At 34.6% G+C, this 25,746-nt stretch overlaps 1 protein-coding gene across 22 annotated transcripts in view; it reads left to right on the forward strand.

Annotated features, from left to right (window-relative positions):
* LOC105327511 (RIMS-binding protein 2) overlaps positions 1-25,746 on the forward strand; it is a 66,080-nt gene that overhangs the window by 34,815 nt on the left and 5,519 nt on the right. For 16 of the 22 annotated variants that reach the window (XM_066078735.1, XM_066078725.1, XM_066078738.1 and 13 more), the window contains 21 exons: positions 9,367-9,489; positions 10,788-10,892; positions 12,837-12,887; positions 13,255-13,573; positions 13,712-13,810; positions 14,955-15,110; positions 15,880-15,923; positions 16,733-16,912; positions 17,178-17,253; positions 17,405-17,530; positions 17,898-18,086; positions 18,375-18,568; positions 18,836-18,914; positions 19,435-19,596; positions 20,310-20,417; positions 20,962-21,138; positions 21,350-21,546; positions 21,909-22,010; positions 23,686-23,865; positions 24,690-24,783; positions 24,891-25,657. In XM_066078735.1, coding sequence (XP_065934807.1) covers positions 9,367-9,489; positions 10,788-10,892; positions 12,837-12,887; positions 13,255-13,573; positions 13,712-13,810; positions 14,955-15,110; positions 15,880-15,923; positions 16,733-16,912; positions 17,178-17,253; positions 17,405-17,530; positions 17,898-18,086; positions 18,375-18,568; positions 18,836-18,914; positions 19,435-19,596; positions 20,310-20,417; positions 20,962-21,138; positions 21,350-21,546; positions 21,909-22,010; positions 23,686-23,865; positions 24,690-24,783; positions 24,891-25,657 — 3,528 coding nt within the window. The remainder of the gene's footprint in view (positions 1-9,366; positions 9,490-10,787; positions 10,893-12,836; positions 12,888-13,254; positions 13,574-13,711; positions 13,811-14,954; positions 15,111-15,879; positions 15,924-16,732; positions 16,913-17,177; positions 17,254-17,404; positions 17,531-17,897; positions 18,087-18,374; positions 18,569-18,835; positions 18,915-19,434; positions 19,597-20,309; positions 20,418-20,961; positions 21,139-21,349; positions 21,547-21,908; positions 22,011-23,685; positions 23,866-24,689; positions 24,784-24,890; positions 25,658-25,746) is intronic. The other 6 variants (XM_066078737.1, XM_066078732.1, XM_066078734.1 and 3 more) reach the window with 6 other exon arrangements.

The raw sequence follows: 25,746 nt of genomic DNA on the forward strand, positions 1-25,746 counted from the left end.
TAACCAATTTTTTTTTTGGGGGGGGGGGGGGGGGCAGACTTAATATTTGAGTAGTAAAGGCAAGAAATATACTGTTAGTGATGTCATGCAAACCATACAAAGTATCTAATATTAAGGTTTTGATTAGTTTAGTAAAACTTATTTTTTTTTATCTTAAAATTTACAGGTATATAAAAGTTTAAAATTATGGTCTAAAGTAGATAAAATGATAAATTTGGTACATTAATTCAGAAAAATTATTTTCCACCAAATACTGTACATGCCAAATACAATACAATTACAGTATATATTTTCCAGTAGTGCTTATTAATACATGTACATAGTACGTACTGCATATACTGGTAGTCTACGATTGATTTAATGTATGTTGGTTGGGGGGGGGGGGGTTGCATAATTGGGACTTCTTAATGGTATTACACATTTAATTTACTTAACCAATCAGAATGATGGAGGAGTTTATCCACGGGAGGTGTCTGGCTGGTTGTCAGGTTGATGCGATCTCTGCTTTATTGTGTCTAGATAAGTCAGAGTCCATTAATAGACCAGCATCAAGGGAAATCTCCCAGCATTCCTACTTTCGCATGGCCTTCTGGGAATATGGATTTTCCATTTCAGTTGTGGGTTCAAAATTTTTTATGTTGAGAAAGAAATTTGTTTTAGATTTAAAATTCATTCCATTTCACAGCTATCATTATAAAATGAATGTTTTCAACCTTCTTTTAAGTGCACTCATGGGAATGACAAAAGTGCAAAATTTTCATTTGGAAAAGAATTAATAGACGGTTTAACTACCGGCACATATTAAATATGCAAAGGATATGCTTTTTAGGACACATTGCAATTTGAAACATGCATCTAAAAAAATTTTATCATTTACTGTTATTATTTTGTTTCATTTTAAAATTATCTTTTGCATGTAATAATTATATCGATACTGTGTTACTTCCTCTGCAGAGTATAAGATTTCCACGTAATTAATTTGAAAAATCAGAAATATGATGTATGTTATTTGCATTCTTCTTACTTGGTACCTGTATCTCAATCTTCACAGACTTAACATATATTACAAGAAAATCTTTCATACCATGTCAAATGTTTTAATCTTTTTGAAGATACATGTACTAGTTTTGGAAAAAAAAAGCTATTGACCAAGTTATATGAGAAGTGGCTGTGCAATTAAATAAAAATCATATTTGTGAGAATGAATTAAAATCTAATTGTAAACTTATAAATTTCAAATTAAAATTTTCCAATTTTCGTTACTGAATATAAATATATCGATGGGTTACATCAATAGCTATTATTGATTGCTTTGTGGAATTTTCGGTTGGATGCTTTAGTTTGCTGTCACATGTACCAATGAATGATCAGATATTCTACCTGAAATGATATAACTTGATAATCAAAGCAAATCTGCGTCTCTTTGAATACTGCATACTATTTCATCATAAACTCGTAGAATCAATGGTATTGGCTCGGAGATGTAGAAAAAATCATTTGTTATATGAAGCAGTATGTATGTCAACAGCTAATCTTGGTAACGTTGATCTACAGAGAATACTTCATACTTATTCGGATCGACAAAAATTGAATATCTATTTGTAGCGTACATTATATATTCATTACTTTTGGCGAAAATTGTGAGTAGGAGTTGGAGGCTAAATTTTTAATAACCTTATGTCTAAACGTCTAAGCCTGTCGACTCTATTTCCGCAATTCTAGTTCCAATTGCTGACTGACCGTTAAACTAATGAGGTCCAAGATTTTCTGATCTGTGTGCCAGATGCATTCTTGGTATCCGTCACTGAGATTCACCATAGGTCCAGACATCTTAATTACTAGATTTGCATTTTTTTTCTAAAGCTTACTGGATTATTTTGTGTATATTTCTTAGTGTTAGACATAAAGGCAGGACATTTTGGAAAGTTAACAGATAAACAGAAAGTTAACCATTTTAGAATTATAAAGATGGCTGCACTAGCCTTAGTGACAAATGGTCATTGATCTTGAATTTTTGTGAGTGGCTTTTGGTGAGAATTTCTTGAGAAAACTATTGATATATGTTTGAAGAGAGAGAATTTAAGGGCTAAAGTAGAATATCTGATGCTAATGTTCTCATTTGCTTAAAGTTCTGTGCTTCTTTAAGTGCTTGCTTGTTTTAAATAGAAAGTCAGAAGTGCATGCATGTCTTTTGAAAGTAACCTGGAATGGGCTATGACAGCTAAATGAGAAACTCATGCATACCCAGTGCACAATCTTGTTAAGCCGTTTGTCACTTAGCAAGATGCTGCTGCAGAATGTTTTTAATGAGCAACTGTCAGAGGGAACAAACAGGAAAATGATGTCTTTTAATGTGCAGCAACAAATGAGCAGGCACATTAGCAAATGTCTCCAAGGGTGCTCAATTATAGATGAAACCATGTCAGTCTGGGAAAGTGATGGAAATACAGAAGCATAATTGCAGCTATTAGTCATTAGAATTAGTGGAGAAAGGGAAACCTGTTGCAGAAGTGCCTCATACCTGTAATTGGACTTTTACGAGACAGACCAGGAAATGGCCACCAGGCATGAGAAACCAAAGTATTTGATTGTCTTTCTGTCTGTCATATTCTGCATTTTAATCACTGCTACCCTCATGCAAGCTTGAAGGTTGTGGGGGGTTGGTGAATGTTAATATTATCTTTTAGGTTTTGGTATTGAATTTATTTTTTCATATTCCACATATACAAAACTGAACTGAGATTTTTCTGGATTGGTCGTCCGGTCTTTAAAAGTTAGATACACAGATTTATTTTTTTAAAAAGAGACTTCTACTGCAGGAAAGTTTTAATTCTTAAGTTTTAGGACAAAAAATCCAAAGAAATCAACAATTGCATTCAAGAAAACTGTGTTCAAGATAAGTGATGACCAAAGGTGCCCAATTGTGATAGTGACCTGCATGATTCCAATCTGCTTTTGGTTCATCAATAGTTCCGTAGAAGACTTTTCACTTTTGTCACTTTTATCATTAAACTTCATGGGTAGTCCCATTGTTTAAGTTTTTGGCAATGTCCTAGACATTTGGCCATCTTACACAATTGTTGATGTTTTTGGCTGTCAAAAAAGGGGTCTAGTTAAGTTTAGAAAGTATTTTATTCAAAAACATACATATAAGCTTATAAGTTGATATGGATTGAACAACAGGCAAAGATAGCCTATATTAGGTCTCTCCATTAAGAGATCTATTTTTTGGATATTTCTTTTTTTCTCTTTGATATAAATTTAGATTGGCTCAAATTTGACATTGGTTATGCAATGCTCACTGCCTTCATACCCATATGAATGACCAAAAAAAGCTTTTTTCATTGACTGCATATTGTGCATTGATTCTGTGGAGTAAAATGAAATTTCTCTTTTTACAAAATTACCTATAAGGTCTCAAATATTTTCCTCTTATATAATGTTCATTCTTCTAAAGTGGTAATTTTATATACAGTAAAGAATATATCAGGTAATTTTTCATTTCTGTAAGAGAGTTTTTCAGAGATATATTAGCTTTTTATGAGACAAGAACACCATATTCTATTTTTATATTAAATTTTTTTGTTCCTCTGGGGCTTGACTTTGAAAGTTTATTGCTTTTTAGTTTCAAAATACATCAGTGTATTGAAAACACCATTCCATAAGAGAAGAAAATAGAAAAGAAATGAGAAAGCGACATCTTATTAAACTGCATGGACTCAGATTGCAAATGATGTGGGTAGAGCTAAATTAACACTTATCTGACACCATGGATTTCAGGGTGATCCTTAATGTAAAATTAAAAGAAGATAAAAAAAAAAAATCCTTAATTTTTAATTAAATTCTACAGTCTTCAAAGTCTCAACAAAAAGGATATCTTTGCCAGTAAAAGAGCAAAAAAGTGGTACCCATCATTTTAGATTCAGAAGAACATTATTTTTCTCTGGAGAAAAGATTTTTAAGATATATATGATCCTGATCCATTTGATGGAGACACTAGCCAAAAACACCAGCATTTTAAAGACTATTGTGGAAACACCACAGGTGGTGAAGTGTCTTCTGCTAATGATGGCTAAATCCTGCTGCCTCTGAGCTAGGATCCTAGGTGTACTATGGTGTCTGCTAGAGACCGCAGCGGGGGAGAAGATAATGACAATATAGGCCATATAATTGGTTTTTCACTTCATATACACACTGCGCTTACTGGTCTTTTGACAGCTACCCTATATCTATTGACAACTTAACTCATATGTCTTCTTCAGCAGTCCATGAATTTTTTTTTTTTTTTGAGGGATAAATGTTATTCTTTTATTTTATTTTCCATGCCTTAAGAAAAAATGGCTGTCGCCATGAGGCCGCAAAGTAATATAGGAAATTAACAAATGATAAGGAGGAAATTTTCTAGAAAGGGAAATTGACGGTGCATTGTTTGGATGAGTATTGATTACACTGGTGCGAACTTTTATCGGAGTATATCTCCGATATTTCGGTTTGACTGCTACCTGGTCCCGATAGCTTTTAGCTGTTCCCCATATTGTGACAAAATGGATTAATCAGCTGATGTGGTTTATTAGCTAACAGAGTTCAGCCCTCATAGACATTTACGTAACTAATGGAAAGAGGGCTTTATGATATTTTAATCATAATATAGAGATATGAAAATTGATCATGCAGGCAATTGCAGCCCGTAGGTATATGCTCCCTCAAATTACGGGGAAGCTCAGTTAACAGATGATGAATTTATTGCAAGTGAAGGAAAGAAAATCAAAGTTAACTGTGGGGAAACTGTGCAGAGTTGAATTCTGTCCACATGTCTTGGGGAGAATTGATCGGCAGTTTTGAAGTGTACGTTATGACAAGCTTGCATCTGTAGGTGTCGATTGTAAGTGAAAGTTGGTCTGTCGGAAACTGATGAAGTAATAATGAGGTAGTGTACGAAAAAAGGAAGGGGCGAAAAGTGAGATGAGTTCCTCAGCATCGGATAGAGCAGACACCACTCGGCATTTGTTCGTTTTACACCTCCATGTTGAAATGTTGAAAATCATCAACGTGGTTTGGTGTAATTTCCAGGATTTTAAATTTAAGGTAAAACAATCTAATATTTTTTTTTTCTAAGTGACATCTGTTTTGGATAAAACTGTAAAATATATGTTGTTTTTATGGTTACTTGTTTATGACCATATTAACTTCAATGCATGAAGCTGATGGTTTTGCTCGTGATCAATAATTTAAAAATAATTTTGACTTTTTTAACATTTTGTCTGGCTTTTAATGCATTAGACGATATGCTGAATGCTATGTTTTTTGTTAAATTTTACAGTTGACTCAACATCAGTATGTATGTAATATAATTAAGGAATTAAATCAAGCACCCTTAATCCCAAATTAATCGCTCACTGCAAGTTATCTTGTCCATCAGCTATTCTTACATGCCAAGGATCCAGACAATATGCTTTTATCAATTCCCTGGAGATAGCCAATAGATTTTCTATATTCATGATATGTACTGCAATGACATTGATAGAAGGTTTCAGTGAGAGAGCAAGATAGAAGAGAGAGAGAGAGAGAGAGAGAGAGAGAGAGAGAGAGAGGGGAGAGAGAGAGAGGGGAGAGAGAGAGAGAGAGAGGGGAGAGAGAGAGAGAGAGAGGGGAGAGAGAGAGAGAGAGAGGAGAGAGAGAGAGAGAGAGAGAGAGAGAGAATGGTCTACCAAATTTTTAAAAATGAATCAAACACAAGAAACCAAAGTTCTTCATTGCCCCCAGAGAACATTATCTTGAACTCATAGGGGACTGAAGAAATAAAACTCACATTCAAGGGTTAGGGATATTGAGGTTAAAATAAGATGAGAAAATAGTGATTAGGACTTTGAAATCGGTTCGACATTTTCATGGTATTCAAGATACCGAAATTGGCTTGTGTACTGTATAAGTGTTTTCAGGGAATGAAGGCATAATGCTGTAAATATTGGATATATGATTTTATTTGGTGTTTCAAATTACCAAAAGCACCTACATTTTGTTTTTACTTAAAATATCTTTTTTCGGTTTAGGAAACATTTACTTACAAATGGTTTTGATTGTAAGTTCAAACCCCTTCCCCATTTTCCTTTTGTATAGTTTTGACTTGAAATCATAGAAGGTGCATTTTAAGTTAAACAGGTTCAGATTATTGTGGGATTCAATGATTCAATTTTTAAATGCTTTACAAACTAGTACATAATGCTGACAATGCTTCTCACGGTAATATGAATGTGACCACAACAAATATTACATCCAAAACCAATTTGTAAAATAATTCCAAAATTTCTGCATACTGGTAACTTTTCATTAGTTAGTTGCATTGTCCTTGCTAATTTCAATCTTGGAAGGTTGAATTCAGGTGCATTTTCAGTATTTCATCCATACAATTGTTATGTAACAGGAGGGAAAAAAACCCAAACACCCCAGAAAGGTTATTTAGAGATACATTGACGTCAAGGGATATCTTGAGTACTGCACACAAAACACCAACAGCATTTCCATGTCTCTAAAGAGACTGGAGACTTTGAAGTCGTATGTAATTAGCTTGCCCTCAACCGAAGGCAGGAATACCCACCATCAATGCCATTATAATGAGGGGAAGTTGTCAGTTTTTAGACTGTATTAAAATTTTTAGGTCTAAGAATATATTGGATTGCTGATTTCTTGTAGCCAGGTTACCATGCTTTTTTATGAAACTCTCTGCAGTGTTACTGTAATTGTATTATATTTAATGCATGTAAGAAGCAGAAAGTGATTTTTCAATAGTTCAGATTTGATCAAATGCATTTTTGGAATATGCATGCATACATACATGACTATATTTTGCTTGATACTTAAATAGTGATATACTGGTACTTGATTTAGCAGAAGCCAAGAACACTAAGAAAGGTAGATTACACAGCCAAATATATGATGTTTACAGTATTCTGTCTCCAACAGATGGAAATGAATATGGACGGCTGGATTGGAATAACCCTTCTTGGCCCTTGTGCCTATGTTTTGCCTTGCTATCCTGTTTTTTTTTTAAATCATAAACTTTCTCCGATCATTATGATGCTTTATAATCACATTGCATTGTAATGTAGATTGAGGCCTTGATAGAAATGAGTGTGTTTACTTTAAAGGTTATTGCTAATTGCGCCGTCTCTGATCATTACTTAGGATTCAAGTTACCAGACAATTTGCAAAACATTTTTTAGGCTGTTGGTTTGTTTGAATTATGCATTTCCTGGTGCATTTGATCAAATAATCATAATACACATGCTGAGTGGATGCTGGAATATTAATTGGTTGATTATCAAATTTATTCAAAGTGGAACTGTGTTACTATAATGTTACTTTGGTGATATTTCATGACGATGTTCTTCAAGACTTTCAAGAATCTATGTATAGCCATCATCGTAAGATAGATATTTTCATTGAAATTAGATTATTGAATATCAATAAGATGGCACCAAAAGTAAAAGTTGGGACAGAATTATTGATCAAATTTCTTAATCCTGTGTCAGCCCGGCAGTTGAAAATTATTTGTTTTAAAATACTCCGGGGAATACTGTGTATTAGGTGGAAATTGATATTTACAATCATGGCGGGTCTGGCGTACAACTGCTGCCGAAAATGGTTATTGGCAATAAATATGGGGATAATAATGAGAGATTAACTCATCAATGCAGGGGTTATGCACACCCAGAGTGTAGCAATTGATCTCGTTTCACCCCCAATACTACCAGGTTGACAGTAATTATAAGTGAATCATATCAACAGTTTGTATTTATGAACTGTCGCTCTCCATGGAAGGATGCTGCTGCATGCTCCATGCTGTCTCCATCTCTCCACAATTTTTAAGCTCTGTGACTATTCTGCTGTGGCTGCTGTTTTTTGCAGCCAATAATTGCCCTGTTTTTGTTCCTGTCACAGGAAGATTGTTGGTCCCGTGTGACCTGAAAGAAAAATGTGTTGGAAGCTCTAAAGACCTGTAATGTGGTTATAATTATTAAAGGGAGCTATTATTTTTACAATTACGGCTATTGATCGAACACCCTGGTAAATCTTTTTGGAGTCTTCATATTAACAAGGTTGGTGATGTCATCAGCTCTGCACCCAGACTTGTTCAGTGGTGTAAAGGGCCTTTGATGACAGATGACAGTGAATGAATTTCAATGGACCCAACAAAGATTGATGGGTGGTTTTTGTAAATAATTCATGTTCAAATTTCGCTACCTCCCAAAAATATTCTTCTGGGACTGATGATCAAATATGTAAATATTGGCTCTCAAAGTGAAATGTGCTTTGACAAAGGACATGATTAATTAATATAACCTGATAAAAAAAACAAAAAAGGAAAATAAGCTTTATGTTGTCTATAAACTTGGACTTTACTTCAGCGAGGAAAGCTTAATTGCCGTTAACTGAATTTGGTCACATTTTTGGGGCCCCCTTCTGGATTATACTTATCATGGAATGTGCACTGAGGAATTGAAGGCAGCAGCTAGCTCTGGTTAAAATTGTTTACTCTGAATTGGATAGCTGGACAGTGCTTGGTCAGTGTGGAATGCCATATAGGAGATATACATATTAATCTGAGTTAGCAGTCCTTCTGGTCCTAATGTTGTTCCGGGATGTTTAAGAGATGTTAATGGAGAGATTAACAGTCATGGAGACCTGCAAACTCTAGTTTGCTGGTGCTTGCTGCAGAACATCATGGGGCAGATTTGTTCATGTTCAGGGAGTAGGCCTCAACGTAGCGAGACTTTTCTTCTGCCATATCTTAACAACAGTATAAATGTAAGTCTGATTTCTAAAGTTGTGTTAACTAGAATTCCTTGATACAGAGAATGGAATTGGCGATCTTGGACTAATTTTACTTGGTTTAAATTGTTGAGTTGGGTTTTTTAAAACAATATTTCCTGTTTTAAACTTCTTGCTTGTCATTATTTGTATTTCACTTGAGTATTGAACTGCAAGAAATACTGCCGATTATCTTGATGAATACCAAAGGTATTAGTTCATGCTTTACTTGTATGTGTAGTATACTTTTCATTTCTAAGTATTATAACTAAGTAGAAACTTACTGTGGTTTCATTTTCATTGAATACCAATATTTAGTTGATTTGATAGTTGATCCATGAAATTGTCATCAGTGTTAAAAATAATTCTTTTTGGTGGAACGATAGTTGAAAAATATTTGTATTCTTTGTTATTTGTACCAATGAATATTGACGAGACCAGTCAAATGGGTTGGTGCAATTTTCATAAATGTTTATTAAAAAAAACATATACATGTATTTTAATTGATTTGTTGGATATTGATATCAGAACTTTAATTTCTTCATTCGTCTTTTTCAGGTCAGTGAAGAGTGCAACATCCTGAGGCTGAACTTGTCCGAGGCCCAGCACGAGTGTGATCAAGCCAAACAAGAAAGAACAGCACTGCACGTCAAAGTAGGAAGTCTCGAGGAAACCATCAAAGTGAGTAACAGCTACCAGAGCTATATACCGGTCAAGTCTTGTTTGTCATAGTCCAGGCTCTGTTGAGATCTCGTTGGTATACTATTACTTGTACATGGATTGCCAGAGTCCAAGCTCTGTGGATCTTGATGGTATAATATTACTTGTACATAGATTGCCACAATCCAAGCTCTGTGGATATCAGTTGTATACTTTTCCTGAATACTGAATTCACCAATACATCAAGTTCAATGTGCATTAGTTCGAAAACTATTTAATCAGGTTATTGTTAATTCTAATTCCGCAAAGGGACCTTTTTGGGTCATTCCTGTGAGATAGCGAATGTTTACCGACTATTGACACATCGTTCTAGCATACTTGTTTCAATCTATCTGTAATTGTCATTTGTGTTCATATATTCATGAGTTCCAGATCGCTAGATTGGGATTACGAGGAAAAACCAATATATTCAATACCTACTCTCGGTCAAGTTCATACTGGTGGAGTAGTGAAGGTTTATGCAACATTTAAAATGAGAGAGACAGAGAGAGAGAGAGACAGAGAGAGAGAGAGAATATATTATCACGTAAATACATTATTGATTGCTTTTTATATGGGGTATCTTTATGAGAGAAGATAGAGGAAGAAAAGTGTTATTAGATAAACTGCGTCGATCATCATTTAATTAATTGATGATTAATTTTATGTACTTTCCACATAAATTAATAAAGATAAGCCAGTTACATGGGATTCCTGTCTCTTGTTCTCCTCTTTTAGTTGCATGTAGACTACATGATATATTAACACAGAATTATACTTCTTCTGGACAAGATTCCCCGAAGAAATTTATTTTCTTCCAACTGGAATTTTACACAAAGATAGAAAATAAAGATAAAAGAAAGAATGTGCAACTTAAATGACTCTAGAAAAAAAAAAAAAATGAACATGTTTCCTCCTTAGAGAATGAAGGCATTCAACAATGAAGACTTGCACGATCATTTGTACTTTCTGGGTGTAACTACCGTGTGTTAATTTAGGACTCCTTAAAAGTGCTCTATTGATCAAATTCTCCAATACTTTGCTTTGATATTCCAGCCGGAAACATTAGACTTAATCACAGCTTCTCACATTTTTCCATCGGCCATGACTGGATCAATGGTTAATTCTTCTGTAAATAAATTACGAGAGTATTGTTTTGTTTCTTTTCCATAGAGTTTAAAGGATTCTGTAAATAAATTTAGAGAGCCTTATTTTTGTTTCAGTTCCGTAAAATTTAAAGGATTCTGCACTAAATGAATTGTTTTTTTCTTTTTCCACAGAGTTTGAAGGACTCGGCCGATCGCCTTAAAGACTTGGAGAATGAGCATCAGTCCACACTACAGCAACTACAGAACAAACAGAGCCAGCTCCATTCTCTCCAACAGGTGATCATTATATAAGGAATAAGGAATCATTCTTTGAGTTTTATGAGGTGATAATTTCGGCCGGTTGTGATCAAATCCAATAAAGCCCAAAGGGCTTTATGATAGATTCAATCACGACACGGCCGAAATTATCACCTCATACTATTCAAAGAATGATTCCTTATTACTTATATTCATATAATTTTAAGCCATTGAACAATGAAATATTTTAATATAGATAAGCAAACCCCACTGGCGCCCCAATTTGAAGTTTTGGGTTATATAGTACAAAATCGATATATATTGTTATCACAGGCAAAGACACTGGAAAATGTAAATATTTGAAAATACCTGGGTAAAAAATATTGTTGAATCTCAGAGTATGGTGTATAGAGCAGACATATATATTTGGCTGTGTCAGGACACAATATCGTATATCAGGGTTGGGTTTTTTTTTTTTGCGTGTTGCAAATTTTGCAAAAATGAAGTAATTCTGTAAACTTTCTTAGTTGCATAAATTGCTTTTTTGCTATTCTATTACTTTTCATTGTATTCAATGGAAAAAGTGTCATTTCTGTGAAAATATATAGATATATACAGTCAGATAGTATTACCACAAACACCCTTAAAACAAATTCATGCTTATAAAGAATCAAAATCTTTGTTCCTTGGTTTAACCTATAAGGGCTGTTTTACAAAAATATGCATATTTTGCTAAATTAGAAATTAAGTCGATGAGAATACAACAAAATGTACTTCAGGTACAATAAAAAGGAAATAAGTAACAGGAAAATGATAAGGACATGATAGGAAAGTACCAGTACTTTATGTACCCTTGGGATGACCTCCACAGACAGTGAATAAGATAGTTAAAGCCATACCAGGAAGTGGTGCTCAATTCAAAGGAGAGATTGATATCAAAGTCTGTGTTTTTCTTCTATTGCTATGGGAAATTACATTCAAGAATAATAAATAGATTCATCCTAGGTGTATGCACTATTGAATTGTCATAAATGTTGTTGCTTTATATGGACATTTTTAAAAGGAAGCACTTTCAAATAACTGTGCAGTCATAGATGTAAAACTGTTAAAATTACCATATACCAAGATTTTTCTATAACTGCTTGGGTGTACTACTGCATACAGGTTGGGTTGGTTTTTTTAAAAACTTTTTTCAATGTGATTTTGCAGAGTTTTGATACATGTATTGCCCAAATGAGAAGTTACTTGTAATATTTAATATGCTTCAATTTGAATTCATCAATAGTCAGCCATTAGTAGAAAAATTGTTAAAAAGTTTAGTGTATACAGTATGCAGAGCATTTAATTGAGTTTCTATGCTTTTTTGACATCTATAATGATTGAAAAATGTGTCAGTATATATCAATATATATAGCCAATATTAGAAGGAAATGAAAATGCATTTTGTCTCATATTGCAAAAATAGGATGAAATATTCATGAAACAGCTCTCAGTTGTCTTCTCTTTATGGAAACCGTCAGCAAATTTTCCTTTGAATTATTTATGTCCAAGCATGTTTTACAATTACTCATGGAAGATTTCTTGGGTAATTATTGTGACTTTTGTGGTTAACAACTACCATGGTATTAACTATCATAGGAAAATTATCTGGTAATTAACATTTCTTGAGACTAATCAAGTTCTCTTATTTTCATAGTTCCCAGAAATCCTAGCTGACCCATTAATAAGTCAAGTGTTAACAAGTTTCAAATAACTCAATATTTTATAGATATCATGAATAATAAATGGCTCAGATTAAGTTGCCATTGTTTACCAATCTGCCGGCTAAATAGACTGAAAGAATAAGGTTTTCTGTGAAGTTCGGGTCCTGTCGATGTGGCTCTATATTAACGTTCAGATGTGTCTGCGAGGCAGCCAAAGATGCAGGGAATATAGATTTTTGGATAAAAGTGAGGATTACATCTGATTTTTCTTTTATTTCAGGCCCAACAGGATGCCAAAGAGGAATATGATAAGGCTCTGCACTCTCTAAAGGTAATCAATACAATTCATTAAACTCCATGAATATTCATTTCAAATCCAGCCAAATCATGTACTGTATCTGTATGTTAAGTCAGAGCAGTTTAACTCCTTGATGAAAGCAAAAGTATAATTAGTTTTTCATAAAAAAAATGGAATTATTTGATACAATTGCAAATTTGTCTTGTTTTCTGTTCCCTGTAATTGTTAAGTTGCAATGCATTTTGTATCATACAAAGGAAACCATTGAAATTGGTTGTTTTGAGTGGGGGTCCATGCATGTAAATGACTGATTTTGTTACTTAAGTTGTTTTGTAATCATCATTAATTAGCAGCTTTAATCAATAGCCTGTTATTGAACCTCTCTCTCTCTCCCCTGCAGAGTCGTGTGAGTGAACTTCAGCAGAACTGTCAACAACAGGAGGATAGGCATCGAGAGTTGACACAGGAACTACAGACTCTGAGATCTGCAGCCTCCAAAAACAACTTCAAACATCCATCCAATCACAGCCCATCTCATCACAGAGACTTAGCCAATCACAGCCCATCTCATCACAGAGACCTAGCCAACCACAGCCCATCTCATCACAGAGACTTAGCCAATCGCAGCCCATCTCATCCAGCCAATCACAGTTTATCTCATCACAAAGAATCATCCAATCAAAAGAGTTTGCCCACCTCTCATTCTTTTCCTGTTGAAGGTAAATCAAATTGAAGATTTTATTTTTCTTAAAAAATGAATTGTTTCTTAATTCTTATTTTCAGTAGAAATGATGATATGCTATTTATGAATTGTATATTCTTATATCGATCAGTGCATTGGTTTTCTTTTTTTTCAGAAAACTTTCACCAATCAAATGCAGGTCAACTGACGGAATCGAGTCGGTTTCCTGGAAGTGAAAATGTTCAAGTCGACTCCACCAAGTCTCTCGACACAGGTATAAATAAATGAACCTGCAACCAATGACATCATACGTTCTAGTAATTGCCTCTCATTGCTGCCAATTATTGTGCCTGGGCTTACTCAAAAATTCCAATTAATTGTCATTATCAGCCATTTATCTGTTGTTGTTGTTACCTAAATACAGGCAAATCTTCTGACATTATCTCCGTAAATGATGGTCATTACTAATCAATTGACCCGAATATAGTAGCTGATATGGGGGATTAAAATAGCTATCTGGCATATTTTTGTCTCGTACTCAATTTCTGTGGCTTAATGCACTCTAAAAATATATGTTTGCAACTTAAAAAAGGGTCGGGTTGCATGGGTGGATTTTCTTTACAGATTATTCAGTAGAACTAGAATTTAAGTCCTAAACGTAATTTTGCTGATATTAATTAAATTCTTATATAATTTTGTAGATCTTTAATCTATGTATGCAATGTTCAGTTTTCTGTTTTGAATTATGGTACATTCCTTCAGACCCTATCATCTAACTATCTTTGCATATATATTACGATGTTCAACGACCACAAATCTGGATGTATGGGTGACAGTGCATGTTCCAATTTCCTCAAATCATCTTGTCCTTTTAATTCATTGAAAATCTTGCTCCTGCTCAATTAATTCCTTCTTTTTTTCACCTTTGTATTCACAAAAAAATAATTTTCAGAAACCTTTGAAGCCAAAATATTTCCTTAAGCATAAAATCTTTTATAATTTTATCAGATTTCTAATTGGCACAGAGATCTTCCTTGATTTTAATTCTTGCTACTAAATATTTCAGACAAATTCATTTGTTATACATGTACAAAGTTAACAATTAAAGTCCAGTCATAGTCAAAATTTTACATACACATATCAAAAGGGACTGATAGATAGTGCAAGGCATAGATGATGGTGTTTTCACGTACATGTAAAAAGACTTATAGGCGAACAATACTTATAGGCGAGTATATACGGAACTGAAGGCAAATTAAGCACAAAAAGAGACAATACACTATGGAAAGGTTTACATCAATTTGAAAGTTTTTATTTCTATCAATAAATTTTAGAATGAAGCAAAATTTTACCTTCATAACCAAAGTTGATAAAAGGTTAAAAATCTGCGACTGGTATTTTGTGAATTCTGTACGTAGGTTTTGCAGACGATGAAGATTTAGACAATTCACAAAATCCGTCCCCTGACCAAGGCAAAGCCCAGGGGGAGTTTGAAGATCCAGAACTCTATGAAATAGCCAAAAAATTAAAAGAATTGGAGGCTTCAGATTCAGACGAGGATATTTTATGTGAAGGTGACTGGTCTTGTTTTGTTTTTTGTTGTAAGGTGTTTATTGCTGGATTTAGTTTTTTGTACAGTGATTTCCTGTTTATAGCTTTATTTACAATTTTTTTTATAGAGTTCTCTAAACAAAGCAAATGATATGTTCTGCTTTTCTGCCAGTTGCTTTCTTCTTGCTTTGTTATAAACCTTTGCTTTTCTACCTACATTAAAGTTAGTGCAAAATTGGGTTATTGACTCATTGCTCAAGATATTACAAGTACCGGTAATAGAATTAGATTTTCATATTGACGGTACTTAAATTTTTTTTAAACAGATTCAAGTAAAATGACAAATTTATTGTTATAGAACAGTTTGTTGTGGTACATACCTCTTGCTTAACATTGTACTGATTTAATTCATGTACTGATGGTGATTATTGATACCTGTACACACTGCTACTGGTACTTTACTTACACTACTAAATGGTTTCATCGACACGTACACATATCCACCCCTTTTTTATTAACAGAATAATGCACATCAGAGTTTTGATATAAAGTTGTATTTACTTTATATTCATAATCCGGAGTAAACCCTAGTGTATAAATCTGGTATGTCAAGAGATGAAAGAGATAGTAAAGTTTTTATACATCCATTAGCGTTATTACAAATTCACCACATTAAAATCACAGCCATCATCGCTTGCCATTAGAACTGAATGCATAGTAGTGATGGTATGATGGAGAGAGAGCTGGGCTGGTTTCACTGGCTTCTGACAAAATGCTGCTGTCTTTTTGTAGATCGTGGAGAGGATTCTGGAATGGAAAGTCAAAAAGAGCAAAAGGTAAGGGCAGATAACTTACATTTTCTTTGGAGGCATCTTAAGTTCTATCTCAGTGGTAAGAAAAGAACACTTAAGTTAATGTGGTGTATTTATTTATTTATTTTTTTTCATCAAATTCAAGACGGAATATACATGTATTGTGTTAAAAAGCAATGTCAGTTAAAGAGATATATACAAGTCTGAGCTCTATCAAATCAGTGATGCAGGATCAGCATTTATGACTGTGTATTCTTTAAATTTTGCATGCCTATAATATTTTAAATGGTAGTGATGACAACAGTTTTTAAGATTGAATTTTTGGGTGGTGAATTTCTTCTGTTAAGAGCTGTTCTGTCAATAAGACTGCATGCTAAGAGAGTAGTTCTTGGGATCATAGTTATGGTGAAAAATCAATGAAATTTAATTGGCCAGATCTGAAGGGAGCTGCTGGGTGCTATGTTTATGTCCAAATGTAGAGAGAAAACACCAGGTTCTGAAAGATGTGAATGACCTTAAAATATAGCAGACAACTTGAGTAGGGGCAATTAGAGAGTATGAAGTTGTACTGGAGTGAAAAATGTCCTGAGGCGAAAATCGGCAGGCGCAATTCAATAGTTATTGATGATTGTTCTGAAGATCTTAGGCTTTCATTTCATACTAGTAAATCAATTATATCTAGGATTTATAAAATGAAATGTCCAATCTATGAGAACATCCAGTAATCAAGCTTATATCAATAATTTTAAATATTCATGAATATTCAACAAAATTTGGAAGAAGAAAAAGGATGTTTTTTGTTGGGGATTTATTAAAGGGTTATGTTTTTCCAGATGAAGATTTCTGCCATAGATGAAAGTCGCCACTCCATCCTCGCAAAGAAAGGGCCAATACAAGTGTTCCAGGCTAAATACTCCTATGATCCCTTTCAGCATTCGCCCAATGAGAATCCTGATGCTGAGCTTCCCATCAATGCCGGTGACTACGTCCTGGTGTATGGAGAAATGGATGAGGTAAGCAGACTCATGGGTGACATTGTAGAACTATATAAATGTTTGCATCAAGTGATCTTTATTTTGAACATGGTAGATAAAATCTGTGAAGATATTTACTGCAGATTTGCCAAAAAGTATTTGCAGTCAATTCATAGATATATATGTCGACATAAACTAGATTCATCAATTCCAGTATGCTGATTGAATATTTTCTATTTTGTAATATATGTTCTTTGTTTATTATATGTGTATTTTCATCAGTTTTTGCTATCATTTTGCATAGGATGGTTTCTTTGACGGGGAACTCCTTGATGGCAGGAGGGGTCTTGTGCCTTCAAACTTCATTGAAAAAGTTGCAGGTAAAAATGCTTCTCCCTTGACTATAATTTATTTTTCATTCATGTTGATGCAAATATTTGAAAGAAAAACTTGATTTAAGAAATATGTAGCTCAGTTTATTAATAACTAGGAAGAAATTTTGAGAATAAAAGAAAGTTTATTGAATTATAGATGAAGACCTATCTGAGTTCCATGCGGCCATGTCGGACGCTAATCACCATGACGACGACAGCATCATTGGTAACAGCATCCAGCAAGATCTGGACTATGACAGCAGTGAGGAAATGGGGGGCAAGGGTAAGAACAGGACTGACATTACTGTAAACACACCCACAATGTTGGAGTTCCTTGTCCACAATATGTCTGTATTAAGAATAATCATGGACATGTTATTTTTTATATCAAATTGTACATGTTTTGTATGATTTGTAAAAATCAGTATAAATACATATAAGTGTTGATACATATGTTTTGTTCAATTCCTCTCATTTAAACTTTTCTAAATCACTTCTTAAACATCATGATAAATGTTTGTGGAGAAAGAAATTTTGGGAAATTATTATAAATTTTTTTTTTTTTGGGGGGGGGGAGGGAGGGGGGTATAATTGTTTGTTCATATGAGAGTTGTCATCATTGTTGTTTTATGAATTTTAAACCTTTTTAGACACCAAACAGAAGACACTAGAAATGAAGAGTACTCCCGACAAACTGTCACCCCTCATCAACCAAAACAACAGTCGGTCCAACAGCCGTCCAGCTAGTGATCATAGCAGTGATATAGACGACCTTGACCTCCTGGACAGCAGCAAAGTGTTGACCTCTGTCAAGATTCAGAGTCAACCTGTGGACACATGTAGGTCCAGTTTAATTGTTTAGATTTGATGATAAGTGGGGCTTTTTTATATAAACTAGTTCTGCTTATGTCTCAAAACTTTTGTATTTTGAGTACAAACTTAAGCATGCAGTAGTTGAAATCTTAAATTACAAGGTAATAATTTATATGTAGTGAATAGAGGTTCAAGATGAAACTATTGAAATTGAGCTGTACATCATAATCTATGTATTTAAGTGCTCAACTGCCATCCTTTTATTACAAACATTTATTGACAATGAGCTATAGGATATCTACGATGTTTTTTAGTACTGCCGTGTCCGCGAGAGCTCACCCTGGAGCGTCAGCTGACCAACAGTATTGTCATCAGCTGGAAACCCCCCCTCAACCACGCCCAGCTCGATGTCAAGTCTTACCATGTGTACGCTGACGGAGTGTTCAAATCACTGGTCCGCAAAAACGAGAGGACGAAAGCTCTTCTAGAAAATATGGATTCCAAGGAGGTTAGAAATTCAGAAATTCTTAGTTAATAACATAGTAAAATCTGTGTATGTTTATGTATTAATGTGAATTGGGGAAAAATCAGTTGTTTATGAGGTTTATTATTTTTATGTATTGAAAACTGCATGTAATCATAAATGTTAAACAATACATAAGCCCATTCATTATTCACTGAGGTTATAAATTTGTAGAATTTCGTCAAATAATTTTCAACTAATCAGATTCAAATGATGTACATGACAGTTTAAACCTCTCAATCTTTTTGTTAGGTTCACAGAGTCAGTGTAAGGTGTAACTCAAACCTGGGACAATCGGCAGACAGCCAGTGTACCATGCTGGTCGGAAAAGGTGAGACTAATCACAGGAATCCCTCTGTGGACTGAACAGAAAGTCAATGGCAGTGCACCATTCCACAGCAAGCTTTCTAAGCATTGGTTTTATTATAATTCTTTCGGCAGTATTAACAAAATCACATAAAAACTCTCAGACTTTTAAAGTTTGCATTAAAATTGTTCTTTAAAAATAAAGCTTATTTTCTGCAGTATGATATTTCTTTTAAAGAGGGCTTTGGCTTTCTCAGTTTTAAACTATTCTTATTTATAATATTGGTAACTTTATATGTATATTTCTCTTTATAGGATAATTTTTTATTTTACAATTATACTGATATTTAATTCTTCATAACAATATCTAGCATTCTCTACATAAAATCTGCTTGAAATTACAACTGTACCTAATACCAAAGCTTTTAGCTGTGAACATTTGTACATATAACCAGCACAGTGACAACCTCACGTGCTCCACCTTCAATCTCACCTGATTCTTACCTTTTTGTCTACCTTCAATCCTTTTTCATTGCCTTGTCTAGATGCCGTTCCTGCTCCTAGCGACCTGAAAGTTAGCGAAATAACCTCTAACTCCGCCCAAATCTCGTGGTTACCGGGTAACAGTAACTATAGCCACACCCTAAGTGTTAACGGACAGGATGTACAAGTAGTGAAGCCAGGGCTTTGTGTTCATACGTTAACAGGTAGCGACCAGGTGTAAAAATGTGTCTAGCGACCAGGTGCAAAAATGTGTCGGGTTTTCCAGTAAGGGGATATAACCCTTCTTGCAAAACATTCTCTAGTGACAAATGTTAATCTATGCATATATTGTGTATAGATCAAGAAGAATTTAGTGTATTGGAAATAATGAAAGTTTCTTAGATTCCTTGATATTTTTAGTGTATGTTCAACGTATTTGCTTTTGTGCAAAAACTAAAGGTAATATTATTTTTTCTATAGCTGCTAGATAAAATCAAATATACATATATAGTTGATATATATTTTCTAATATTATTTTTATATACTGTCATATATTTGTATCTAGAAACAAATAGTTATATCTTTTCATTTGATGAATTTATTGGTAATACTCTAAATCTTTGCAAGTTCCATAATGAATCCATTTTAATATGTGAACCTGCAAAAAATGAAGTGAATCCCAAAAGAAATCATACCACTAATGTCTTCTCATTTTTTTACACCAAAAATCTTTTGATTTCCTCGGATTGATCCAAAATTCTTGAGTAAAAATTCTGACTTATCAAATGCGCTATAAATGAAATGAACTCTCCAAACCAACCAAACCCCTCCAAGCATGAATACTCCCATCCTTCAGCAGTTTAATGCAATTTATAGCACATGCTTGAGATTTATTTCAAAATTGGGTTTGAATTGACCTGATGTATCTTTCCTTCAGGGCTGGCTCCTGCCATGGAACACAAAGTGACAGTGACTGCTGACAGTCTGTCAAACAGCAGACAGGAGAAACTGTCAGCATTTGTCATCTTCAAGACACCATCAGGAGGTTAGTGCGAATAACTTAGAATTTTTATAGAGAAAAATATACAATCAAACTTTGGTATCTCAAACAAGATGCTTAAAAACTACAAGATATCTGAGTATTTAATTGAGATTTCAAAGGTAAAATATTTAAAAAATAAGTGGTTGGAAAAAGACTTACAAATCACTTCAACATATCCATTGTATTTGAGATATCAGTGTTCGAGATATCGAAGTTCAACTGTAACTGTTAGAATTTTTATAGAGAAAAATATGTTTACATATTGCCATCTGTGAAAATTGTTTAATGGTTCCATTAGCTTCTTGATTTCATTTTAATTTTAATATGACTCAAATATCTGAGGATAAAAGTGCGTTGGTCTTTTTAAAAAACACTTAACTGTTGTTAAAAACCATTAAACCAGTTTCTTTTTCATCCTTCATTCTACCTATAGTTTCTAAAATAAATCACAACAAACTGACTTTGCTGTAAATGTGAATTCCTTATACTGGTAGGAATGTTTGTTGTAACTGTTTGCTGTATCGTAATTTTCCTTGGTGTTACACAGGTGTTCCAGAGCCGCCACTGAATGTCCAGGTGGAGGCGGGGCCCCAGGAGGGGACGCTACTGCTGACCTGGATACCGGTCACCATCGACTCCTCGGGGTTCTCCAACGGTGCAGTGGTAACTGGTTATGTGGTTTTTGCTGATGGTAGGAGAGTCAAAGAGGCCCAGGGTCCTACAAGTAAGTAGCTAACAAGGGGAAAACAGATAAAACAGTGAGAGAAGTAGCAAACAGAGATTGAAGGACAGAAAATGTTCAAACTTTCAAATCTGCCTGTTTTCATTTGGTTTACACGCAACACTTGTTGCTGAGTTGAAATCTGGATGATTAACAGTTTTTGCAAAGCATATTGTATGATTATTCACCTAAGAATCTTAATTTTATTTTTCAGATGACCACATCATTCTGAGTGCAGATGATTTCCAGGGCTTTATTCCAAAGCAGCTGTTGGTGCGCACAGTAACGGCTGACAAGACCGAGTCCTCAAACTCGGACTCGATCAAGCTCCCTCAGGCTCTTATCCAGGAAATCACTGATGGTGCTGCCAAAAACGTCACAAAGGACTCTCCTGTCAAACAACCTGTCAAGGTATTCATACGCTTTACTTTCGCGATAAAATAGAATAGATTTCTTGATTATCATACAAACTTTATTATAACTACCAATATTATAGCGGTTTTTATTACCAAACACCTTTATCTTACTGTAAAATAAACCCATTGACCACTAAGAAAATTGAACAAAAGTTTGATTTTAAATTTTGAAAAAATCCTCAATTTTGATTGATATTTTAGCACAGGGTGATTGAGGTTATGGTTTTGCCCCCCCCATTTTTTCAGAGTCTTAACTGAGTGCTTATCTTGTATCTGGTTTAATGAAATAACTACATTTACTTTAAACCTATGCAAATCAGAAAAGTAAAATTGTATGTGGTCTCTCCCCTGCTTTAGAACTCTATGCCCCTAAATTCAATTGTTCCCGACATATCGGAGGGAGATGAGGACATTGATGCCGTCATAAACCGCATTGCTGCAGAAGCAGAGCGCAACATGGTAACTATGACAACACGTTTCTGCCAGCCATTTCTATGTGCACAGCTTGCTACACAGGTTTTCCTAGTTCCTCACTGTCAATTATTTTATTCCAGCTGAACACCTGATATCATTTTTCCAGACTTTTTTTTTGTTTTTGGAAGTTTCCACACACTCTTAAACTTAATTGTAACACTTACATATATAGGTAAAAATGGTGGTCCTAACAAAGTGTACTCTATTCTTGAATCTTTCCTGAACTTGAGTATCAACTGTGTTGAGTATTCATTGCATTCAAATACAAGAATTATTGGCCAATAACCAGAGAGAAGAAATTTTGACATTAAAATTGCATCCGTGCAGTTTCTGCAGAAACTATAATTTATCTAGGATACGTATATTTACTCAATTTGGGAAGCAAAGAAGTCTCAATAAACTAAATGTACCGGTATATCACTTTTTCCAATCTGAATTGTTTTTCAATCAAAAAGTACAATAGATCATGGAAAGAGTGAAAATTGGAGCAACTTTACAGTTGATGTCATATTCTTGAAAGGTTCATTCACATTGTTTATAATCTTGCCCATTTAAATTTAGTTTCCATTCGTATTTTTTTTTCTCAATTGAATTATCTTTATGTATTTGCATGCATCTATGTTTCCATCATATTTTTTAACATCAGCTTTTCTGCACTAATTACTAATTCCAAACATGGTTCTATTTAATATTGCAAGAGCATATGTGTACTTCTATTGAATATAATGATAGTATGCATAAATCAAGAGTGTCAACTCATTTTACTAAAAGTGCTTAAAAATTCAGAGAAACATGGATTTAAATGCAGGTACATCATCTGGATAATACGTGGTTATTGTAGCAAATTAAAATTAATGAATTATAGATATGGTATGATATTAATAACAAATATGCATTGTATTCATTTCTGGGTATATTTTAACTTCATTACTGATAATCTGTAATATTCCAACATTTAAAAAATGTCAAATTACTTTTGACCAACAATTTCTCTTCATACATTTATTTACTTTGAGCTTGTGCACTTTTAAGAACTTTTTTATCCTGACACACTTAAAATTTATACATGCATTTTCAACTTTCTTCATATGATCTTCCTCTTTCAATGTTTAACATTTAATTAAAGGCATGATGCTGATATATTAATTCAGATTTCCATAATTTACTGAACCAAATGATAATATTTATTAACAATTAAGTTTACTTTGAAATTATTTTTTTTCATAAGTCTTTAAGAGAATAACAAATTTAACTTGAATAACTTGAATGCTTAGCTTTAAAGGAAATAACATGCATGATAAATAACACTGGTCATCTAATTAACAAATTGCATGGTCTGCTCTATATGGTCTGGACACCAAAGATTGTGCTGGAGCAAAAAATCTGGAACCCTGGATTTCTGGAGTTTGGCAGAACATGGATAATTTAAACATGTTACTCTTTCCCATCACAACCCCCTCCCCCCCCCCCCCCCCCCCAAAAAAAAAAAAGAAATATTTATCATATTTGACTTGGCAAAACATGAAAATTATTTGAAATCTGAACTTGGATCCCTTAATTCCCATCCCACCCACACACTATCCTTTCCAACCCCATAAAACGCTTAAAGAAATTCCAGCACTTTCTTTGCTTACAAGGGCCACATGTTTCGATTTAACAGAGTCCAGTGCTTGACAATATAGAGTACGGGGATGATTTTATCGAGGGTAGCAGCACCTCGGAGCTTTCTGACATCCCAGAGGAGGTGGAGGAGGAGGTTTTGGAGGAGGCCACCGATCAGGGGCCGCCTCCCAGTAAGCTCAGCCCACAGCTGCTAAACGGTCACACCCCACTCAGCAAGGTTAGACACATAGCGTGTGAACCGAGTGTACACTTTTTACTAATGCATTATGGGACAAAAAATCTACTAGTTGATGTCGTCTGGTGGTAGAAATTTTGAAATTAACTAAAAGAAATTAATTGGTGGTGTGGTTTTTTTTTAATAGCCTAATTGCGATGTTTTGAATTTTGATATGGTGTTTGCGTTGTTTGAAGAGTGTTTAAATTAATATTCCTCTTGGAATGTGAATGGCTAGTTATTTTACTAGGGACTAGAATGTGTGTGTATTGACATATCTTTTTTTAATATTATGGATGTCCATGATAATATCATGGATGTTGTGACACTGATTATGGTACAAGTACAGTCAATCAGACTGGATACCATTTACCTTATCTGTCTGCTGAAGTTTACGATTTCGGATTGCAGTTTACTTAAACATTCTAAACAGAAACACAAATTATTACATACCACACAGATTGAAGACAATGCAAGAAAACAAGAAGCTAAAATGAAACAAACCAAATCTTGACAGCATGAACACTAGCCCCTTCTCACACCAAGCAGTTTAATTATTTGCCTCACCGCCCTACCTCCTGTCTTGCCTGAACATTGTATCTCTGTGTTTTTGTGTATATATAGCCTTTGCTGACTGCTTGTTGTGTTCAGTAGAAATATATAAGCAGAAACTTTAAAAGTCAAATTTTAACTCCATAACAAGTTCATTTCATTTATTATTCAAGATTCCTGTATGTATTTGTAACAAGCTCACTAAATTTTTTATAATGAAGAAATTTGTTCATCATTTAATTGTAATTTCATAAATTTGAATGATCCTTTCCCAGAATACAGGCGCCAAGTCCCATACAACATCCACCCCTCACAAATCCAATGAGACTTCACCCAAACCGAGGTCATCGCCAAGGATACCAGCAATTGGTTAGTGCCAAACAAAGAATTTGAAAGGATGCTTCATGCTTTTGTCCTTTTTTATTTGTATTTTGTATGCATTGTATCTGTAAGCTATTCAATTTCTCACTTTACAGAAATTACAAGAGACAGTGGAAGTGAAAGGGGAAATTCTGTGGATATATCGGAGGAGGAGTTAGACGTTTCTAAATCGCCTGTGAAACACAAACGAACAGACCATCATAGTTCAAAAGGACACTCACGAAATATATCGCCGGTCTCCCCAGGGGCGAGTGTGTCTCCAAGTGAGGAAATTGTGGCCAATGGCAGACATTCAAGGCATTCCCGTGAGAATTCCCCACAAAGGGATGGTCATGTGACTAGTGAATTGCAATACAAGAACGAGAAAAACACTTCAAATCATGTGTTACCTCCAGACCCTCGGAGGAGGCTTTATCCAGAGAGCCATGCCTCCAATAAGAATGAGACTTCGCCACCTCATGATCAGAGACCGGTCAAGCCTCAAAGGAGGAGTCCCAGGCACGGAGGAAGTCCGCGGAATAGTCCACACAGGGTTAGTCCTCAGAGGGACTCTAGTCCTCACAGGGACTTGGCGGACAGTAAGACTTACAGTGACTCAAATGCTAACGATGTGTCCCTGGCATCGACGGTTTCTGACGGTCGACTGGACAATAGCGGAGTGCATCATGTCCCCCAACTAGACTTATCAGATTGTGACGACAGTGGAGATGTGGACTCGATCAGTGGAGAGATCAATCCGCCGATCGAGGATAATCGAATCCGTTTGTTTGTGGCCTTGTTTGATTATGACCCTGAGAGTATGTCACCAAATGTTGAATGTTTGGATGAGGAACTCCCTTTTAAAGAGGGGCAAATTATCAAGGTAATGAAGCTTGACAATTGCCAAAGATTTGAGTTTGATTTATATTCTCAATTTTGTTGTGTTTTTCAGGTTACATGCTATAATACACA

The sequence above is a fragment of the Magallana gigas genome, chromosome 3 (genome assembly GCF_963853765.1).
Source record: "Magallana gigas chromosome 3, xbMagGiga1.1, whole genome shotgun sequence".
Taxonomy (NCBI): Eukaryota; Metazoa; Mollusca; class Bivalvia; order Ostreida; family Ostreidae; genus Magallana; species Magallana gigas.